Source organism: Mirounga angustirostris, unplaced genomic scaffold, assembly GCF_029215605.1.
Source record: "Mirounga angustirostris isolate CCGP_5_RB_7025 unplaced genomic scaffold, mMirAng1.0.hap1 SCAF_8, whole genome shotgun sequence".
Classification (NCBI taxonomy): Eukaryota; Metazoa; Chordata; class Mammalia; order Carnivora; family Phocidae; genus Mirounga; species Mirounga angustirostris.
Window position 1 is genome coordinate 107839692 of NW_026991716.1, and position 18172 is coordinate 107857863.

The 18172-nt window shown below is 36.8% G+C and overlaps 1 protein-coding gene across 5 annotated transcripts in view; it reads left to right on the top strand.

The window, feature by feature from the left end:
- The window catches only part of RNF217 (ring finger protein 217), a 144538-nt gene extending 128751 nt beyond the window's left edge, over positions 1-15787 (top strand). Inside the window, exons 5-7 of one of the 5 annotated variants that reach the window (XR_010413755.1) lie at positions 2348-2419; positions 3810-4037; positions 15352-15786. Coding sequence is in view for 3 of the 5 variants with exons in the window: in XM_045865475.3 (XP_045721431.1) it covers positions 2348-2419; positions 3810-3883 (146 nt within the window). In the remaining 2 variants the exon portion in view is untranslated. Of the gene's footprint in view, positions 1-2016; positions 2310-2347; positions 2420-3809; positions 13381-15351 lie in introns of those variants that run through there. The other 4 variants (XR_010413754.1, XM_045865475.3, XM_045865476.3 and 1 more) reach the window with 4 other exon arrangements.
- Positions 15788-18172: the final 2385 nt, after the last annotated feature.

Genomic DNA, 18172 nt, shown 5'->3' on the forward strand with positions numbered 1-18172 from the left:
CCTCAAAACAGTTTCAAAAGTAAAATTAAACATGTATTAAACATTGATTGCATGATCGATATAAGTTTATTACTTCCCAAAGAAAGAGCACATTGGTTCTTCAAGTTCTGTGATATTTTGGGGAAAAAAATCAGTGCTATTACTTCGCAATCATGTTTCATTGTTATTATGAAAATATATTAATTATTTAAAAAGAAAACATGAATGAATATACTGAACCATGGGTACAGGAAAGAACAGATTCTTTTAAAATATGCTGGCCAGGGGCACCTGGATGGCTCAGTCGGGTTAGTGTCCAGCTCTTGGTTTTGGCTCAGGTCCTAATCTCAGGGTCCTGGGATGGAGCCCCGAGGTGGGCTCCCCACTCAGCAGGGAGTCTGCTTGTCTCCCTCTCTCTCTGCCCTCCCCCCTGCTCGCTCTCTCTCTCTCTCTCCAAAATAAATAACTGCCCTCCCCCCTGCTCACTCTCTCTCTCTCCAAAATAAATAAATAAATATTTTTAAAAAAATAAAAATAAAATATGCAGGCCAATTTTATTTAAGAATGTAGAAAATGTCATTGTTCAGTAAGATTTCATACTGCTTAAATTGGATTCTGTCATTGGCAAAAAATATAAACAAAACCCATGGTTAGACATGGGTCCGTTAAATAGTCTTCTTTTTAAATTAGATATTAAAAGCTGTATTTTCTATCTGTCTAGTCATGGTTCCAAAAACCATTCTGTAAACATAAAAAAGTTAATATTTTTCTGACAAACTTCCAACAAATGGCAGCATTATATTTCTGGGTTTTTTAGGTAATTGCTTATTCCAAATTACTGCCCTTAATTTGTAAAGTAGTGTCGCTGGTTTATCCTTAAATGGCAAAGCCCCTCCATTCATTCTCACCTCTTTTTGTGTTTGAATTGTGCAGCCGTGTCACATGCCTTAAGGTCCAGGTGACTGTATCACAACAAGGTATTAACCACCACCCTCTTTCCGTGTCTGCTAGTGCCTTTCAAAGTGAGTGGAACTCTGACTGTGAACTCCGTGCCCTGTTTACATGAAACTAGCACTTACTATAATCGCTGCTCAGCTATTTATTTAGGAAAAAAGTGCTAGTTGATGCCATCCTTTGGCAACCTGACCAGCACTTAGCTTTCTTATAAGTGCTTCCTTTTATTTTTCTCACATTTTATTTTATTTTTTCCATGAGACCAATGCAGACCTTCCAATTTGCGTTTTGTTTTTTTTTTTTTTTTAACTCTAGTTGACACACAATGTTACCTTAGTTTGAGGTGTACTACACAGTGATTCAGTTTCTCTGTACCTTACGCTGTGCTCACCACAGTGTAGCTGCCATCTGTCCCCATACACTGCTATTGCAATATCACCAACTATATGCCCTATACTGTGCCTTTTATCCCTGTGACTTAATTCATCCCATAACTGGAAACCCATATTGCCCTCTCCCCTTTGCCCATTTTGCCCTTACCACCACCCCCTCCCCTCTGGCAACATCAGTTTTTTTCTCTGAATTTATTAAAGTGATTCATTTGAATAACCTTAAATATACTGTATGTTTAATGGTAATTGGTAATTTTCTCTAACAATATTTATTAATTTATTTCTATTTTTAAAGATACTATTTATTTATTTGAGAGAGAGAGCATGAATTGGGGTGGGGGAGGAGAGAGAGAGAATCCTCAAGCAGATTCCCCACTGAGTGCAGAGCGGGATGCAGGGATTGATCCCAGGACCCTGAGATCATGACCTGAGCTGAAACCAAGAGTCAGATGCTTAACAGACTGAGCCACCCAGGCACCCCTCTAACAATATTTAAGCATCCCAATTGTAGTTCAGTCTGCCAGGTGTTCATATTATTAATTTTCTTTGGACCCAGGAAGTAAGTAAATCAGTTTTTCAGATGTGGGCTTGGATGTAATCCTCTGTAGCACCTACTAGCTTTCCATTTTGTGAGCTAATTAGATTTTCTCCTGCCAACTCTGAATGTGTCACTCCTTTGTTAATCTTTCAGAATCTTGAAAAATGAAAGATATTTAAAGGAAAAGCACAAAGATGAATGGTCCTGATAGAATAAAGTGACCTGTAACTTTGGAATTTTTTTGGTTATGAAGTTTAAATGATTTATGAGACGTTTGACTAATGTGCCCAGGACTTCTGCGGAGTTACTGAATTTACATAAGTATATTTGTTCTACACCTGATCCATTTCCTAAGAGAAATATTGCCTTAATTATAACCAGACTTCTTAAAAAACAATATACACTGCGGTATTAAGAAGCATTGCTGAAATTGTTTGATAAACTAGTTTTAAGACTCTAAATGGTTTTGCCTTTTGTTTTCTAGCTGGAAAATTATTCGTTGCACCTCTAATCCTGGTCTTGGGATTAGCACTAGGGGCCATAGCAGTTGTAATCGGTAAGAAACACTTAACATATCTGAGATTAGAATTTTCTGAGTGCCATAGGAGAATATGAGTGTAAATGTAATAATATGAGTCAGTTACTAAGTGGACATATCAGTTCCATGCTTGCTTTAGGTAAGCAAACAGCATATGATGTATAGATTCAGAGGAGTGTGTTTCATATAGAATGTATTTGTGTGACACTTTTGCAGTCTATGAAGACTTTGATTCATGTATCTTATAAAACATTATCAATTCCCTTTTAATACCAAAGTTAATACAACTAGTATTTTAATGAAAGAGTCCAAAGGACTAGAACTCAAATTTTCCAATTCTGAGTTTAAGTTGGAACGTAAAGGAAAAAGGTCTGGTATACCCTTGTATAATTGGTTTGTTCTAGTAAAAGTGGACCCTGAGTAAAAAAGATACTTTCAGTGTGAACATATACCCAACACATACTTCAGCACTGACAAACAGAAAATGTATGAGTGATTTGTATAGTTTCATTCATACAAGTATAGTGAAATAGGTATTTTAAAGCCCTGGTTCTCACACTCTAGCATGCTGTAGGATAACCTTGAGGACTGGTTAAAACACAGGCGGCTGGTTTCTACCCTCAGTTTCTGATCCCATATAGGGGTAGGGCCCATGGATTTCTAGTTCTGAGAAGTTCCCAGGTGATGCTGATGATGCCGGTCCAGGGACCACACTTGGAGAACCATTGCTCTAGAGAATTTTAAATTAAACACTATAGATAAAGATTGCTTTGATGACTGTTCCCCATTGTAGATGGGATTTCTTTTTTCTTTTCTAAATAAAATAAATTTCCATACGTAAAGTTCTATTTACATGTATGGGACAGATAGAATTGTAAAGTAACTGACATTTGTTCTTACGAGTAGTTAGGAAGGACTTTAGGAAGTTGGTACTGTTATTATTTGCATTTTACTGTGGAGGAAATCAGGCTTACTAGGCCCTCAGATGCGGTAGAACTGGGACTCGAACCTGGCGTTTGGCTCGACAGCCCGTGTTCCTTAGTGATGTGCTGTCCTGCCCAAGACCGAAGTGTCCTATCAGGGTGCAAATGATATGACTAGGGATAATAAAGAAGACAAATCTAAGATTGGATATTTTGATAGAAAACATGGTTCCATATTCAAACTGGTGCCACAGAGGTTGTTCAAAGGGGCAGAGAATTGCAGAAACTAACACAGAATGAAATCTTACAGAAGTAAATACATTTCATAAGGTAGGTGTCTCCCCCATCTTCATCTGCATGCGTTGCCAAGTAGCGATCATTTGTAAATGACTGCAAAGTGGAAAGTGGAAACTTTTCAAATGTATAAACCTAAAAGCCTCTCCTCCTAATTAGCTTTAATCTTTTTTTTTTTTTTTTATCCTCAGGCTTATTTGTATTTCCTATCTATTGCCTTTGTAAAAAACAGAGAAAGCGATCACGGACAGGAATGCACTGGTAAAATGCAGATGATTTCGTGGAACGAAGCTGGTGCGGGTAGGAGCCACACAGAATGGCACGCTAAACACTGCGTCCCGTCCCGTCCCGTCCCGTCCTGTCCCCCTGTGGTTGTCTGCAGGCCACAACGCCTCTGGCTCTGGTGCAGTCTCTCCATGGTATCCTGATTCCTTTCCTTACACAGTTTGCTGCTTTAAAAAAAAAATGGTCACTTTCATAGACTATAAGTATCTGTATCATAACTCTGACCTTCTTACTGGTTCTTGGAAGAAAATATTTTCATTAAGAACCAGTTATCCTCAGAATTGTCTGAGCATGCCTCTCCTGAGCGTTGTTTGGATGGTCTTTGTACCTAACCCTCCTTCCAGGCCCTCTTCTGAGACGTGGGGTGAATAGCTGAAATCATGCCACCTGTACAAACTAGCAAGGCCACTTTGCAGAAGACAAAAGCTCACCATACGCACCTGTTTTTGTCTGTGGCCTGTGCAGTATAATTCCTTCATCCTTCAGATGCTATAATTGTTAAAAATCTCAATGCCCAAAAGGGAACTAGTGAAACAAAATTAATGAGAAGAATCATGAGTTACTGAAGTGTATCTGTGCAGGGGTGTGAGTGTATGTGTATATAAGTATCTGTGTTAAAACTAGGTCCAATAACCTTGTACTCATCAAGTTCTATGCCTCTACACTATTTTCCATATTTTCATAGACATATTTAAAGATGATCGTTCCTTTCTGGGCATATTTTGGTAATGGACTGAATTAAAGTCAATGTAGACAACAGGCTATTTTGATGTTGACCCTTTCTATTCCTTGCTCTCTCTCTCTGTTTCACACACATGCACACACACAAGAAATTTGTGCAATGTCACTTCGAGGATCACCAAACTTTATTAAGTGACGAAACTGATAGGCTGCTTTTAGGAAATTCTCAAGACCAGAACGTTCAGTCTTTTCGGATTTTTTATATTTTGGCATACGTGCTTTACTAAATGAACAAATCCTTCAGACAGGATTAGTTAATTTAAAAAACAAATTTGCTGTAGCAAGAACTGCTTAAGCCTTTAAACAAATCACTGTTCTGCTAATTTTCTAATCAACTTGTAATTATAGATAATTCCGCTTTAGGTCAAGTTGTGATAGTATTGGAAACCCCAACCTCTTACCTCTTCTCTCTCTTTCTCGCTCTCTTTTTTATCTTTTTTAATCTGTTCCCAAGATTTTCATTTTAAAAAATGAGTTTTAAAGGGTTTTTCTTATGTTTACTGCTCAAATACTCTCAAACGTGTTGATATCTTCTTATGGATGGGGTAATTTGTAAACACAGCTTTTTGTGTTCATGGGTTTATCTAAAATAGAAACAACTTTTGGAAAAATGAAGGAAATATCTTCAGGAAGTTTTACCAAACCAAGACGTCTTTAAAAATAAGAAAAGGACAAGCAACTAAACTATGTTATTCCTTTGTTTTCGTCATGGAAGTTCATCAGCAGAACGGAAGTAAAAACCGCTAAGAAGCCTGAAGTTTCCACTTGACTCCAAATCCTTAAAATTAACTATCTGCATAGATGTAGCATTTATCTGTCAGCAGCCTTATCTGAATGGTAATAAATTCTGTGATAAAACATGCATTAACATGGATAGTTTGTCTTGTTGGGCTCCGAAATGGAAAAACATTTATCATTTTTATCAGACCTAAGAAGTCCATGATAGTGAAGGTTACTTGCATGGATAATGAGCTAGCACACTTCCATTCTTTCTGAATAACACTCAGGCTAGCTATACTGCAGTTTCTAGGCTATTCTACATTCAGTTAGAGGAGGGTGTGCCATTTATGATCCTACAATGGCCTGTTTCTAAACCTAACACGATGCAAGGAAAAGTGACGCTCTAATTTCACAAATTCATCTTACCATTCATCCATCCAGCCGACAAATATTTTTGAGTGCCTATTCTATGTGCTCTAGTATTAAAACAAGAGAATGAAAATTTCTATCCTAAATCCATGTAATTCTGTCATTAGAGTGCTTAATTTTTGTAAATTCATTTTTTTCTGGACTTAGGTGTTAGTTCGACCATATGTGAATGTGATGAATTCTAAATCTAGTGGATATGCTTATGTATGATGTGTATGTATATGTATATGTAAATATACATACACACATATCTAATATTTCCATAGCTGCATATAAATACAAATGCCACATGCATATATACCAACTGGCTAAATAATATACTCTCTGGTCTTAGATAATCTATTTTCTTAGGTTATTGCATATCTTGTCTTTGATCTACTCAGGGATTTTTATTCCTTCCTTTGAATAACTTATCTTTTGGAGATACTTTTATATTATTTAGAAACGTTCCAATTTTCCAGTTACAACGTGGTGTCTTTCATCAGTGAAGGCTCTTTCATCAATGCTTGAGATACTGTACACAGTGTTGCACAGGCTTTTCATTTTTCTGTTGCATAGATTTCTTAAATTAATGTATGCATTTTTCTCTTTCAAAGTTGGTATATATTAGGCCTTTCCCTGATGGTGACTTAAAGTAATAATTTGTGAATGTTTTTACTAAGTGTCATCAAGATCTTAAAAAGAAAGAAGAAAATAAGAAGGATTATTTATATGTTAGTGCCAACAATGAAAGTTAAACAGTAGTAACTTTTGGGATAAATTCTAAAAGCTACATTAGAAAAAGAAGCGTACACATAAAATAAGTATTGTTCTATCCAAAGCTTGTCATTTTTTTATTGTAAATGTAATATATACTCCTTTTAAAAAAATGAAACCATATAGAATTATAAAATACAAATTCATCTGCTCCACCCCACCCCTTATTTTCTAGGGGTAACCACTGTTAATGTTTTGATATATGTCCTTCCAGAAACTTTGTGCAAATATACAAGTGTTTGTATATGTTTGTGTGTATTAGTTTTATACAAATAGAACAGTAGTTTTAATGTCCTGTGACTATTTTTCATTTTATTACACATTAGTAGATGCCTTTCCATAAGTGTTTAAATAGATTTACCTCATTCTTTTGTAAATTACTACATATTCCATTGTGGGGCTATACTTTACTTAATGAGTCCCTATTGAATGGACATCGAGATTGTTTTTACTTCTCTATTACAAAGCATCAGTGAAGATCTTTTACATATATTTTTATCACTTTATGTACACATTTCCATAACTTTCAAAATTTGTTTTTTATAAGATATTTGTAATAAAATTTTAACGCTTTTTCAGTGAATGAGATCATAGAGATGCTATATTTGAGACTCTTTTCTTGGCGAAAAAGAAAGATCATGTAGGAGTTTTATGTAGGAGTTTTTAAAGAAAAGCATCTTTTGCAGGATAATTTCCCCCCTTGCTTGATTAGCCAAGTAGATATGTGGCCAAAACGTATAAAGGAAAGTCCATCTTATTCCAATAAAAAAAAATGCAATGAGATGTTTCTAAGATAATGTGAGATGTCTACAAGATGTCTGTAAGGGACACTGATATTTGGATTGCCTCATTTTAAAATTTGAGGGATTTAAAGCAAATAGCTAAACTGATAATGTCTGTCACATTTTTTTAAACACTATCCATGTTCATGCATGTTGCACCACAAAGGAACTTAATTATGCCATTGTGAAAAATAGGAAGCATATGCTGGAAATTATGAATGACCACAATTACCTACAAAAAATAAATTTGACTATTTGTAAGGTTTGGTAGTTTGTTGGAATGCTCATAAATTTGAAATCACATGAAACATTCCTTTTACAACGAATCCCAGAAGTTCCCTAAGACCTCTATGTGGAGCTAAGAAGAGGAGAGGGGTCAAACCTTTTGGTACAAGTAACAACCTGTGGCCACCACCTTGATTTTCTGCTAGGTGCTATTGATCCTAAAGGTAGAACAGACAGGAAAACAATCAAAGATTATTAAACACAATCTGATTACAACCTGTTCTCTTTCATTGTGCTTGCTTGGCTGTGCCTGTCTGGAAATTCCCTGTCCTGTGCCACCCATCATCTCTTGACACCCAAGCCCCCAGCTGAGCCTTTCGCATTCAATCCTACCACCCAAATGACCCCTGGGTCCCCTAAAATACCATCAGACCCCTGTCATCTCGTCCAGTCCCTGGTGACTCTCCCCAACCTGGTTTTTCTCCACTCCTCTGATAACTCTAATTAGCTCCTCTTCACTGCAAAAGAGGAGCAGGAACAGGACAGGTGAAAAGCTCACTCTGGCATGGGCAAAGCACTGGTATTCCTTCCTGAGCTTTGTCAAATTCAAGTACATCTGCCAAGACGTTGATCCATCTTCTCCCTTGTTAAACATTGCAGTTGTTTGTAACATTAGACTTTAGGCTGCCTGTTAAATTTACAATTATAGAAAAAGCTAGTGGCCTAAATGAGAGTAATTGGTATGCTTCTTTTAGTATGAATTTCTTTTCAAAAATCATGTCAAAAGCCATTTTATTTTTCAATTTTAGGAGCAAACTGCACATTTGCCTTAATGTGAGTCTTCACATTGGATTACGTGCTTATCTTTTTATATCTATAGGTGAAATCTATCCCAGTTATTGAAAGTAATTTTTCTTGTGGTCAGCTTTATTGTTTTGTGTTAGTGTCTATTATAAATAGAGCCTTAAAGTGAAATAATGCACTTTAAAATACTTGTGCCATTTAAGTAATTCAACAGAATTAAAGAAAAGGTTGCATATATTTTGATGGAGACAATAGAATAACAGTATTAGTAAATATATGTCACCTCTAAATTTGGGGTGGGGGGAGGAGAGGGTAGAAATCAGAGCTGAAAATTTAAAGCAAGTAAAACATACCCGAAAAAAATGTAGCTGAGTTTCCAAAAATTACAGTAATTCTAAAAATTGATATCAGCTCAAACATAACAAGTAATTAATGTTACCTTAGTAACCTAGCTGGAATGTTTGTTTAAAATATTAAGTTAATTTCTGCCGCATTTTAACTGCATTTTCATTTTTCATGAAATCTATAAAAGGAATTCCACTGGCTAGAAACATAGTAAATCAAAACTATCACCAACAGCCAGTTTGAGCATGACTCTTTTTAACATTCTTATAATTTAATTATGATCTTCTTCCTCTGGAAAATAAGTTGCAAAATCCCATTTTTAATATATACATCTACAATTATGTAAAAAAAACTGAAATAACTTTAGAGAAGCATTAATACATGGTCTGAACAAAATCAGAGTTCCAAAAATTGGGGTGTCTTCAGGATTGTGAAATGTTACCTTTTCAGTGCAAACCAATGATGCAAATCTTTAAAGGAGAAATGCGGTAGAACTCATTTATAACTCTGGTTTGAGGATAGGGCTAATACTCATTTCATAGCCAACTCTTATGTGGGACTGCTACTGGACATCCCTGTTCTGAGAGTAGTACTTTAGCTGACTTTATCCAAATCCAAGAAGCAGAGAGTCACACAGTGTGAGACTTGTAATTAATTGGCTGTTTGGGGCATTAGCTGAAGCCGTCATGTATCACATACTTTAGATCCCCGTATAGAGTGCCAATTGTAGAAGCATGTAATTATCTGTATCATGAACTGTATTCTTTTTTTCACTAAAAAAGTGACTGTTTTGAGAATAACAATATGACTTACAAGGTAAAAAATTATTTTTTTAAATACACAAAATATTGCCACTGCCTTTTTTGGGGGGCCACTTTCTTTTGCCTTAAGAAAGAAATTTCTTTAGGTATATTTAACTCCGTATCACTTAGATTATACAGACTCATTGGCATAGAAAATATTTTGTTTTTCAAGTTTATCCCACATTTTTTTCACTTTTTTCATCAATACTAAATGACTTTCTTCCCTGTTTTTGAAGTAATGCTCATGTACTTCAGCATCCCGTTCCCGTTTTCTTTAGATTTCCTAGTTATCTTGCTTTTTCCCTCTTCTGTCCCCTTCCCATCTTGGCCAGCTGTGGATTAAATTCCGTCTCACCATTGACTCGTCGACTAATGAAATGAAATTCAATAATTTGGCTCTGGTAGTGAACATCATTTACCTTGGCTTACTTTGTAAATTGAAATGTGTGAGGAGTACCTGGTACACTGCCCCTCCTCTTGATAGGAGTTGGATTACCCTGCCCAGCCCCTCTGACAAGAAATAAAATGAATGAGAAGATATCAGTTGGATCAGAGAGCCTAATAATACTCTGAGACCAAGCTTCAGAAATTGCTTCATGAATATTGTAAAATCAGTGTTGTGTTTGCCTATTAGTTGGACAGAAAGCACGTGTGGATATTCATCCAACCTGATCCCAAATCATTCATGATTCATCCAAAATTGCCACATGTCTGGTGTTCGATCTTTGTGTCAGCAAAAAGTCCTACAGCTTGGACTTGGGGCTGGATTTATGTAGTGTAGCATTTGTATATAAGATTTGACCATGGATTCATACTCTGTGAACATTATTAGACATTTTGATAATATAAAGTAGTAACATTGAATGTAACTAACATTAGCCTTATTCTAGAGAAACCATTTGTCATTTGCAAATGTTCAACATTTTCAGTGATACCATTTAGGCATAAGTAACACTCAAGATATATTTAGCATAGGTTTGGTATATGATATGGAACAACCTAAGGGAAAGTCAAACTTGGGTGTTAAAGGGCCCCAGAAATTGCTGAAATAATGTCATTGCAGGTTTTTCCTTACAGCTGACAAACTGTGCTGTTGGTCATCAGTTTCCTGGAAGGGGTTCACCACATGCCCCAGGTAGGGAAATAGTCTCAATAATCCAGTAAATTCTCAAAAATAATATCTTTTCATTAACATATTCCTTCCTCTATGTCCAAATATACTTTTACTGATTCTTTCAAGTAAACACTAGCTAAATATTTTATATATTTGAATATTTTTAGTTTATAGAAAATTAGCATGCTTTATAAAGAAAATTCTAGATAAATCATCATGAGTTTTTATCAGCTGACTATAAGCCCCTTCCTTAAGGCCTTTTTTTTTTTAACTTCCATATGACAATACCTTAATTTTGTTATTTTTGATCATTTTCATCATAATTAAAATTCTGTATTTGGCATTGAAAAGAGTAGACCAACCTTATATTTCTTATGACACCGAGAAGAGTAATTGGTTTATAGATATACATTACCATTTACCTTGACAAGAACAACTTAACAGATTTTTAATGTAAAAATTAATTGACAATCTTATTGTTTATTTGAAATCAATTATTAATAAGTAGTAAATTCTGAGAGATCAAAGAAATAATTTTGTGTAGAAGGAACACAAAAACAGTGTAATTAAAACTTAACACATTATAAAGAAACCACAATGGTTAGTTGTTTTGTTTTTATTTTAAACAAAATTTGGCATAAGATATATTCATGAAACAGATATATCTATATGTATGTATACCTGTTGCAAAACTGTGGGACTATTAAATGATTCACGTTCTCTTTTTTCACAGAGTGTAAAATGCTAAAAAGAAATACATTTGAGTGTTTAATCTGTTATTGCTGTATATTCAGAAATTTTTTGTTTTCTGCAAAATTTGTAACCAATTTCCAAGTAATATAAATTACAATATTTCTCATGTTTAAAATGAGCCTAGCTGAAAAGAGATTTTCTTTTATAATGACATTGGAAAATATGTACGTGATTTTGTTTTTTAACTTTTTCTACATTTCATTGGCCATACTATTAACTTTGGTATTCATAAAACTATGTAGAGGGAACTATTTTGACTATATTTTTTAAAAAGAGGCAGTAGAAATAAAATGAGAAAATAGATGATAATATTATGTAGAAATCCCTGAAAGAAAATTGGAAAGGAAGAAACAAATTCCATTGGGTTGAAAATGTTGGAAAATAGGGAGTATTCAAAGACTTTAACTTCTTACATTGTTAGAGTAATCAACTTATTTCCAAATGATTATTTCATGCTGTTGGTTCCATGAATTGTGCTTTTAGTATAATTTATAATTTCCCCTACCATTTTAGTGTTTAAGTACATTAATTACTGAAAAGAAAGGAAGGAATTGAGGAATAAAAGTCAGGGGAAACTGGGTTTATTCCTATTTTCCAATAGCACTAATGTATACTTCTTTAACCTTCCATATGGTGCTTTGTGTGATGAGAGTATATAACATTTATATATGTTATTAGTGCCTTATTTTTTTTTCACTTGACTTTATTTCTTACCTAAAGAGCCATATATTTTTTGTGAGTGTTCCTTGGCCCCTATATTTAAAGTGCTGATGAGACAGTGTATCTTTAGAGGTATATATAGGCTGCATTTAACCCACTGTATTATCTCTGGAACAGCAGGTTAGCCAATCTTTTTTTCTTAAATTCAGTGTTTATTTTTAAGCTAAAGAATAAAAAAAAGGATATTAAACACCATAATTTGAAGCCATTGTTATTGAAATGTACCTTTAAGCTGCAAAAAAGAGTGCTGATCTTCAAAACTTGAAACGGAAGTTGGAATGGCTGTCAGTCTTTTTAGCTCCAATGAGGACAAAATTACTTTACAAAAAGCATTAAAAATAAAGGTAAATATATGGACCTTCAAGAATTTGATCTGTTTCCTACAACTCGTCTTTAGCAATATGTTATTTGTAACCCACCTCCACACAGATGCTGAAGAACCATGGTGTTTGCTATTTACATGTAATTATTTATTCACAGTGGGCTTTATCGATACCAAGATATTTTGTACAATGTTATTTTGCTCTTCTTGGTCTTTGCCTTTTGTGTTAGCTTTATATAAAAAGTTGGGTTTGTTGTATTGTTTATGTACCATAGTATGTAATTCAACTTTTCCTGATGAATGTATGATGAATAATTAAAATAAATCGTGTGCTTAGAAAAGACAAAGACACAGGTTGTATATGAAAATATGTGTACATATTTGACAAAGAAAAAAAGAGGAAAAGAATCTTCCTGCCAACAGATATGTCCTGCTGGACGGGACCTGGAAATTAACAGATTTTTTTTTAAGCAGTGAAATTTAAAAATCTATTACCTCAAGAATTGTCCGTGGATATGTGTTGGTGTACTGCTCGTTGTTAGCAAATACAATCTCCCTTGCTGCTGGCAGTAAAAACAACCCAAGTGTCAGATCACACAAATTTTAGGGGCAAATCTTTCAAAAGGTGGATACCTTACGATATTCTGGAGTCTGATTCTGGACTTTCGGTATGTCCCTATGGCCTTTTGTTGTGGTTGGGCTTTTTCTTTTTTTTTTTTTTTTTTAATGTTTTTGGTTGGTTGTTTTAGAATGGAAGGGTAATCTTAACTGTGAGATCAGATCTCATGGAAGGATATAATGACACTCTACTCGGATGAAAACTGTAATGGGAATCAACTATTTTTATTGTCACTGTATGAGCTATTGTACGGATTCCTGTGGAGTGCTGTTTACTCGCATGATGCGTGTGATACATCATGCAACGTCATCTAGCAATGCCTAATAAAAGTTTTTAAAAGAGAAGACTCTTGTCTTTTTTTCCAGTGCATTTGGAATTTAAAAAAATGAAAAGGTAAAATTTGACAATGGCACAATTACATGAACCTAAGTAAATTTGGAAAGATCTATTGAAGTCATTTCTGCACTAGATTCTAAGACTAGAGAAACAGGAATGAACAGAAATCCGGGGTATGCTTTCTGGAAAGTGGATTGTGTTGTGTTGCTGTGGCATGTTTTGGGGAAGCCTCACAGAATACGGAGGATCAGTATGCACATTCTGATGCAAACAGTGTATCTGCAAGCACATGGGATAATGCCAGTTACTTTCTGACTTTTTCATTCGTTGGAAAACCCATTCAGTACTCTTTATTCACTTAATTATTTTTCAGTAAACATGTATTGAGCCCCTGCTGTGTTATAAAAATATACTGCACGTGCATTTAGGAAAAGGCCAGGCTCCAGCACTGGTCTGGGGGAGACAGTGCCAGACAGGGGTTTCAACAATGGATTCCTACCTTGAATTCTTTGACTAATTTGGATGGTGACATTAGGTTAGCCACATAACTATCCAGAGGTCAGTCTAAGATGACCAGTGAGGTGGCAATCTCTAAGATCTCTTTCAGCAATTAAATTTGGATCTGTGCAACGTATTTTTAAAGTTGGTTCAAATTATTCAGTTCTAGCATTTCTCCAACCCGGACAGAACATGTCAAGCCCCCGTGCCTTCGCACAGGCTGGTTCCCTACCTTCTCCTGCTCCGTCGAACTCCTCCTCCTCCGTGGCCCTCAGGCCCAGTATCTTCTGCAGAATATCATCCTGGCCATACCACATGGGACACATCACCATGGCCTCCTCTGTTGAGCATTCCTTGCAAATCACTCCCAAACAAGGCACTTTGTACTTGTTTCCCAGGGCTAATATAACAAAGTGCCACAAACTGGATGCCATAAAACAACAGAAATGTATTCTCTCACATTTCTGGAGACCGAAGTTCAACATTAAGCATCGGCAAGGTTGGTCCCTTTCGGAGGCCCCGAGGGAGACTACTTCATGCCTCTCCCTAGTGACTGGTGGTTGCCAGCAATCCTTGGCATTTCTTTACTTGCGGTGTCTTCACTTCACTTCAGTTATTGGATTTAGGGCCCACTCTGGTCTAGTATGATCTTTCTATGGGTTGAATTGTGTCCCTCAGAATTCACATGTCGAAATCCTAACCCCGGCCCCTTAGAATGAGACCATCTTTGGAGATAGGGCCTTTAAGGAGGTAATTAAGGTAAAATGAAATCATATGGGTGGGTCCTAATCCAACATGAAATAAAATTCGAGCACCATGATGACAGCTTGTCGCCTCCTTGCTGGCCATGAGGAGGCTACCACCCAGCAGTTATCACACTGAATGCAAGACACTCACTTAAATTTCAGTTTTAGATAAACTACCACTACCTTTAGTATAGATATGTCTCAAATATTTTATTTATAGGATATATATGTATATATATATGTATAGCATCTATATGCATGTCAGGCATAATAGAACATAGACGGACAGACGAATTACAAATTTAGGCTCTGCGTTTCAGCTCCGGCAACTAGGAGAAGTTACTTAACATCTTTGCACCTCAAATTCCTCATCTGTAAAATTAGAATACGCTTACCTGGAAGGGTTGTTGCAGGGTTAAAATGCCTGGTGTGTGGTGGCTCAGTAACTAGAACACTGTCTGATACATAGAGATCAATGGCTCAACAAGTAATTTTGAAGGAGTGAAAAAACACTTTCCCCTTTCCTATATGGAATTCTCTGGAAACCTGAGACAGTTTCTGGTCAGCCCTAAGACATGGCTAAGCACAGCCACAGCACAATCTATGGCGTGCTCCAGGCTTCCATTTGGAAAACCCACTCCACCTCCTCTGTTCCCCAGAAAAACCTAGTTCTAGGATGCAGGGAATTCTCTAAGATGAACAACCCATTTGATGCAAGCACTGTTTTCCTTCTAGAAAATGTGTAATTGTTGCGGTACGACGGCAGCAACGTTTTACATGAAAACTGGAGCGTCGCCTGACCTTTCAGAGCCTGAGACTGCCTGTGCCGCGCCCTTCTACTTGCGGAGGCCGTGATCCCTTCTACCTGCGGAGGCCGTGATGCGGGGGAATCTAAGCGAGTCCAAGCAGTCACATGGCAGCTCCGATAGACCCCATCTCTTTAAAGAGATCATTGGAGCGGCTCACTTGTTACTAGAGCTGGGTTCAAATTTTTCTGTCTCCTTTTACAGTATGCATTTTTATGTAATCAGTTGATAATAGTGAAAAATATCTAAAAGATGTACTATTTATGGGCCTAAGGCTGTTTCTTTGCAGAAATAAAAACCATTGTAAAAGAGAAATATTTTTTCTTTTAAATATTTTATGTATTTATTTGAGAGAGAGAGCGAGCGAGCGAGAGAGAGAGCAGGTGGAGGAGCAGAGAGAGAGGGAAAAGCAGACTTCCCACTTAGCAGGGAGCCTGACTTGGGACTCCATCCCAGGACTTCAGCCGAAGGCAGACGCTTAACGACTGAGCCACCCAGGCGTCCCCAGAAGATATTTTTCCTTAATGCTTCTTCTGCAACCAGTGGTTTTGTTCTTGACTTGCTTTTCTAACCAAGAAACTCACATCACATAAAGATGATGGTCTGGGTAATGTAAAGAGGCCTGCATTCTACTACCTGTTTGTGGGTGCTGTGGCCTTGGACTAAGGGTTCAAACTCTCTGTAGCCAAGTTCCCTTCCTTGAATATGGGGAACCAGATCTCTAACATAGTAACATATGAACAGTAATAGGTAATAAAATCAAGCTATAGCAGTTAAAAACCTCCCTCACCATTTTATAAAGTTAAACTTCGTTTTAACAATGCACAATGGAAATAAATATACTGTGGATACTGTTCTTACAGGAGGCCCAAGGTAGTATTCAATAAATGGAAACTCCCTTCTCCCGTCCCTCAAGCAAATCACTCTTGACCCAGAGAATGTTATTAACAATCACTGAATTGTAATTGTGACCCTAAATTAATATGCTGCTTATCCTGGCCAGTAATTCAACATCAACTTCACACATACTGGCTTGCCAAATTGGAATGTTGGTTTGCCAAATTAGACATGATGGCATACCGTCCGACGTTTTAAAGCTAGCCTCGCTCAGCTGATCTACTAGTTAAACTGGGTACGGGAAGTGCCAGTGTGCGGAGGACAGCCCCAAGAAATCATCCAGGCATTCCACGGAGGAGGTTGGACGATTTCCCCCTTACCCAGCGGCACAGAGGCCCTTTCAAGGGCCAGAAATAGATCCCCTATTGAGCCTCTGTTTATCTCCTCTGACCATAAAAAGCAGCTGGCCCTGCAAGAAAGGCTGGAGGCTGCAATTAACTCAGGAGGCCCTAAGCTGAAGCCTGAGCAGCAGAATAAAGGCCGCTCAAAGACCTTTTGGAGTCATGTTGCTAGCTCTTTGCTGGAACTATTCAGTTCTACTCCAAGGAAATCTGTGCCCTAAACCCCACACATCACTGTAAAATTTCCTGCAACCACCAGAGGCACTCAGAATCATTCCATTATTCTTGGAGTTGCTTCATAATGACTGTTTATTAAATATCCACTATTCTGCTAAATACTGATGCCATTTTGTTGGATGAAAAACATTTTAAAAAGAATTGATTGAGGGGCGCCTGGCTGGCTCAGTCAGAAGAGCAAACAACTCTTGATCTTGGGGTCATGAGTTCAAGCTCTATGTTGAGTGTAGAGACTACTAAAAAATAAATTAATTAAAAAAAAAAAGGATTGGGCCAGTTCTCACCTTTCATTACTTGGTATTTAAACTTTATTCAGTGTTAGGCAAATTGACAATTAGGAAAATAGAAAGCAGGATCAGAGTTTTTATTTATTTTTTTTTTAGATTTTATTTATTTATTTGAGAGAGAGCTCACAAGTGGGGGAGGGGGTACAGAGGGAGAGGGACAGGCAGATTCTGCACTGAGCGTGGAGCAGGACTCAAGCAAGGCTCCATCCCAGGACCCTGAGATCATGTGAAGTCATATGATTACACTTACGACTGAGCCATGCAGCCGCCCCCAGAATCAGATTTTCTAAGGCCACTGGAGTCAATAAGAGGTTTCTATTGGGATGCTTCACACATTGTTGCTAAAAAATTATCAGGTCTTTAAGCACAACTTTAAATGTCTCTCATATCTTTGTTAAGAGCCCTTAAGAACACTATTCTTATTGCTTATATTCCATACAAATGAATTGATACAGGTCTGGAAAATTGTAATAATCCAATTCATTAGACATAGTCCAGGAGCAGAACTGAGAAGTATCAAGTGCAACCAAAAGACCACCTGAAACCTATTTCTAGATGGCCATTTCAACTTAACTTAAATAAACCCCAAAAGGCCTCAAATCTTTAACCAAAAACTGCTTTAAGGCTGAACAAATGTGCTTAAAGCTTCAGGTAGCCATGTTTTATTATCCAATTCTAGCTCTTTGCATCATGCTTTTATTTCATCCACCAAAAACGTGCTTTATAAAACAAAAATAGGGGCGCCTGGGTGGCTCAGTCGGTTAAGTGTCTGCCTTTGGCTCAGATCATGATCCTGGGGTCCTGGGGTTGAGCCCCACATTGGAGTCCCTGCTCAGCAGAGAGCTTGCTTCTCCCTCTCCCTCTGCCGCTCCCCCTGCTTGTACTCTCTCTCTCTCTCTCAAATAAATAAATAAAATCTTCAAAAAATAAAAATAAATGTTCTGAGGAGTACTGGTTCTGCTCTGGTGGTGTTAACCCCCTACAACTG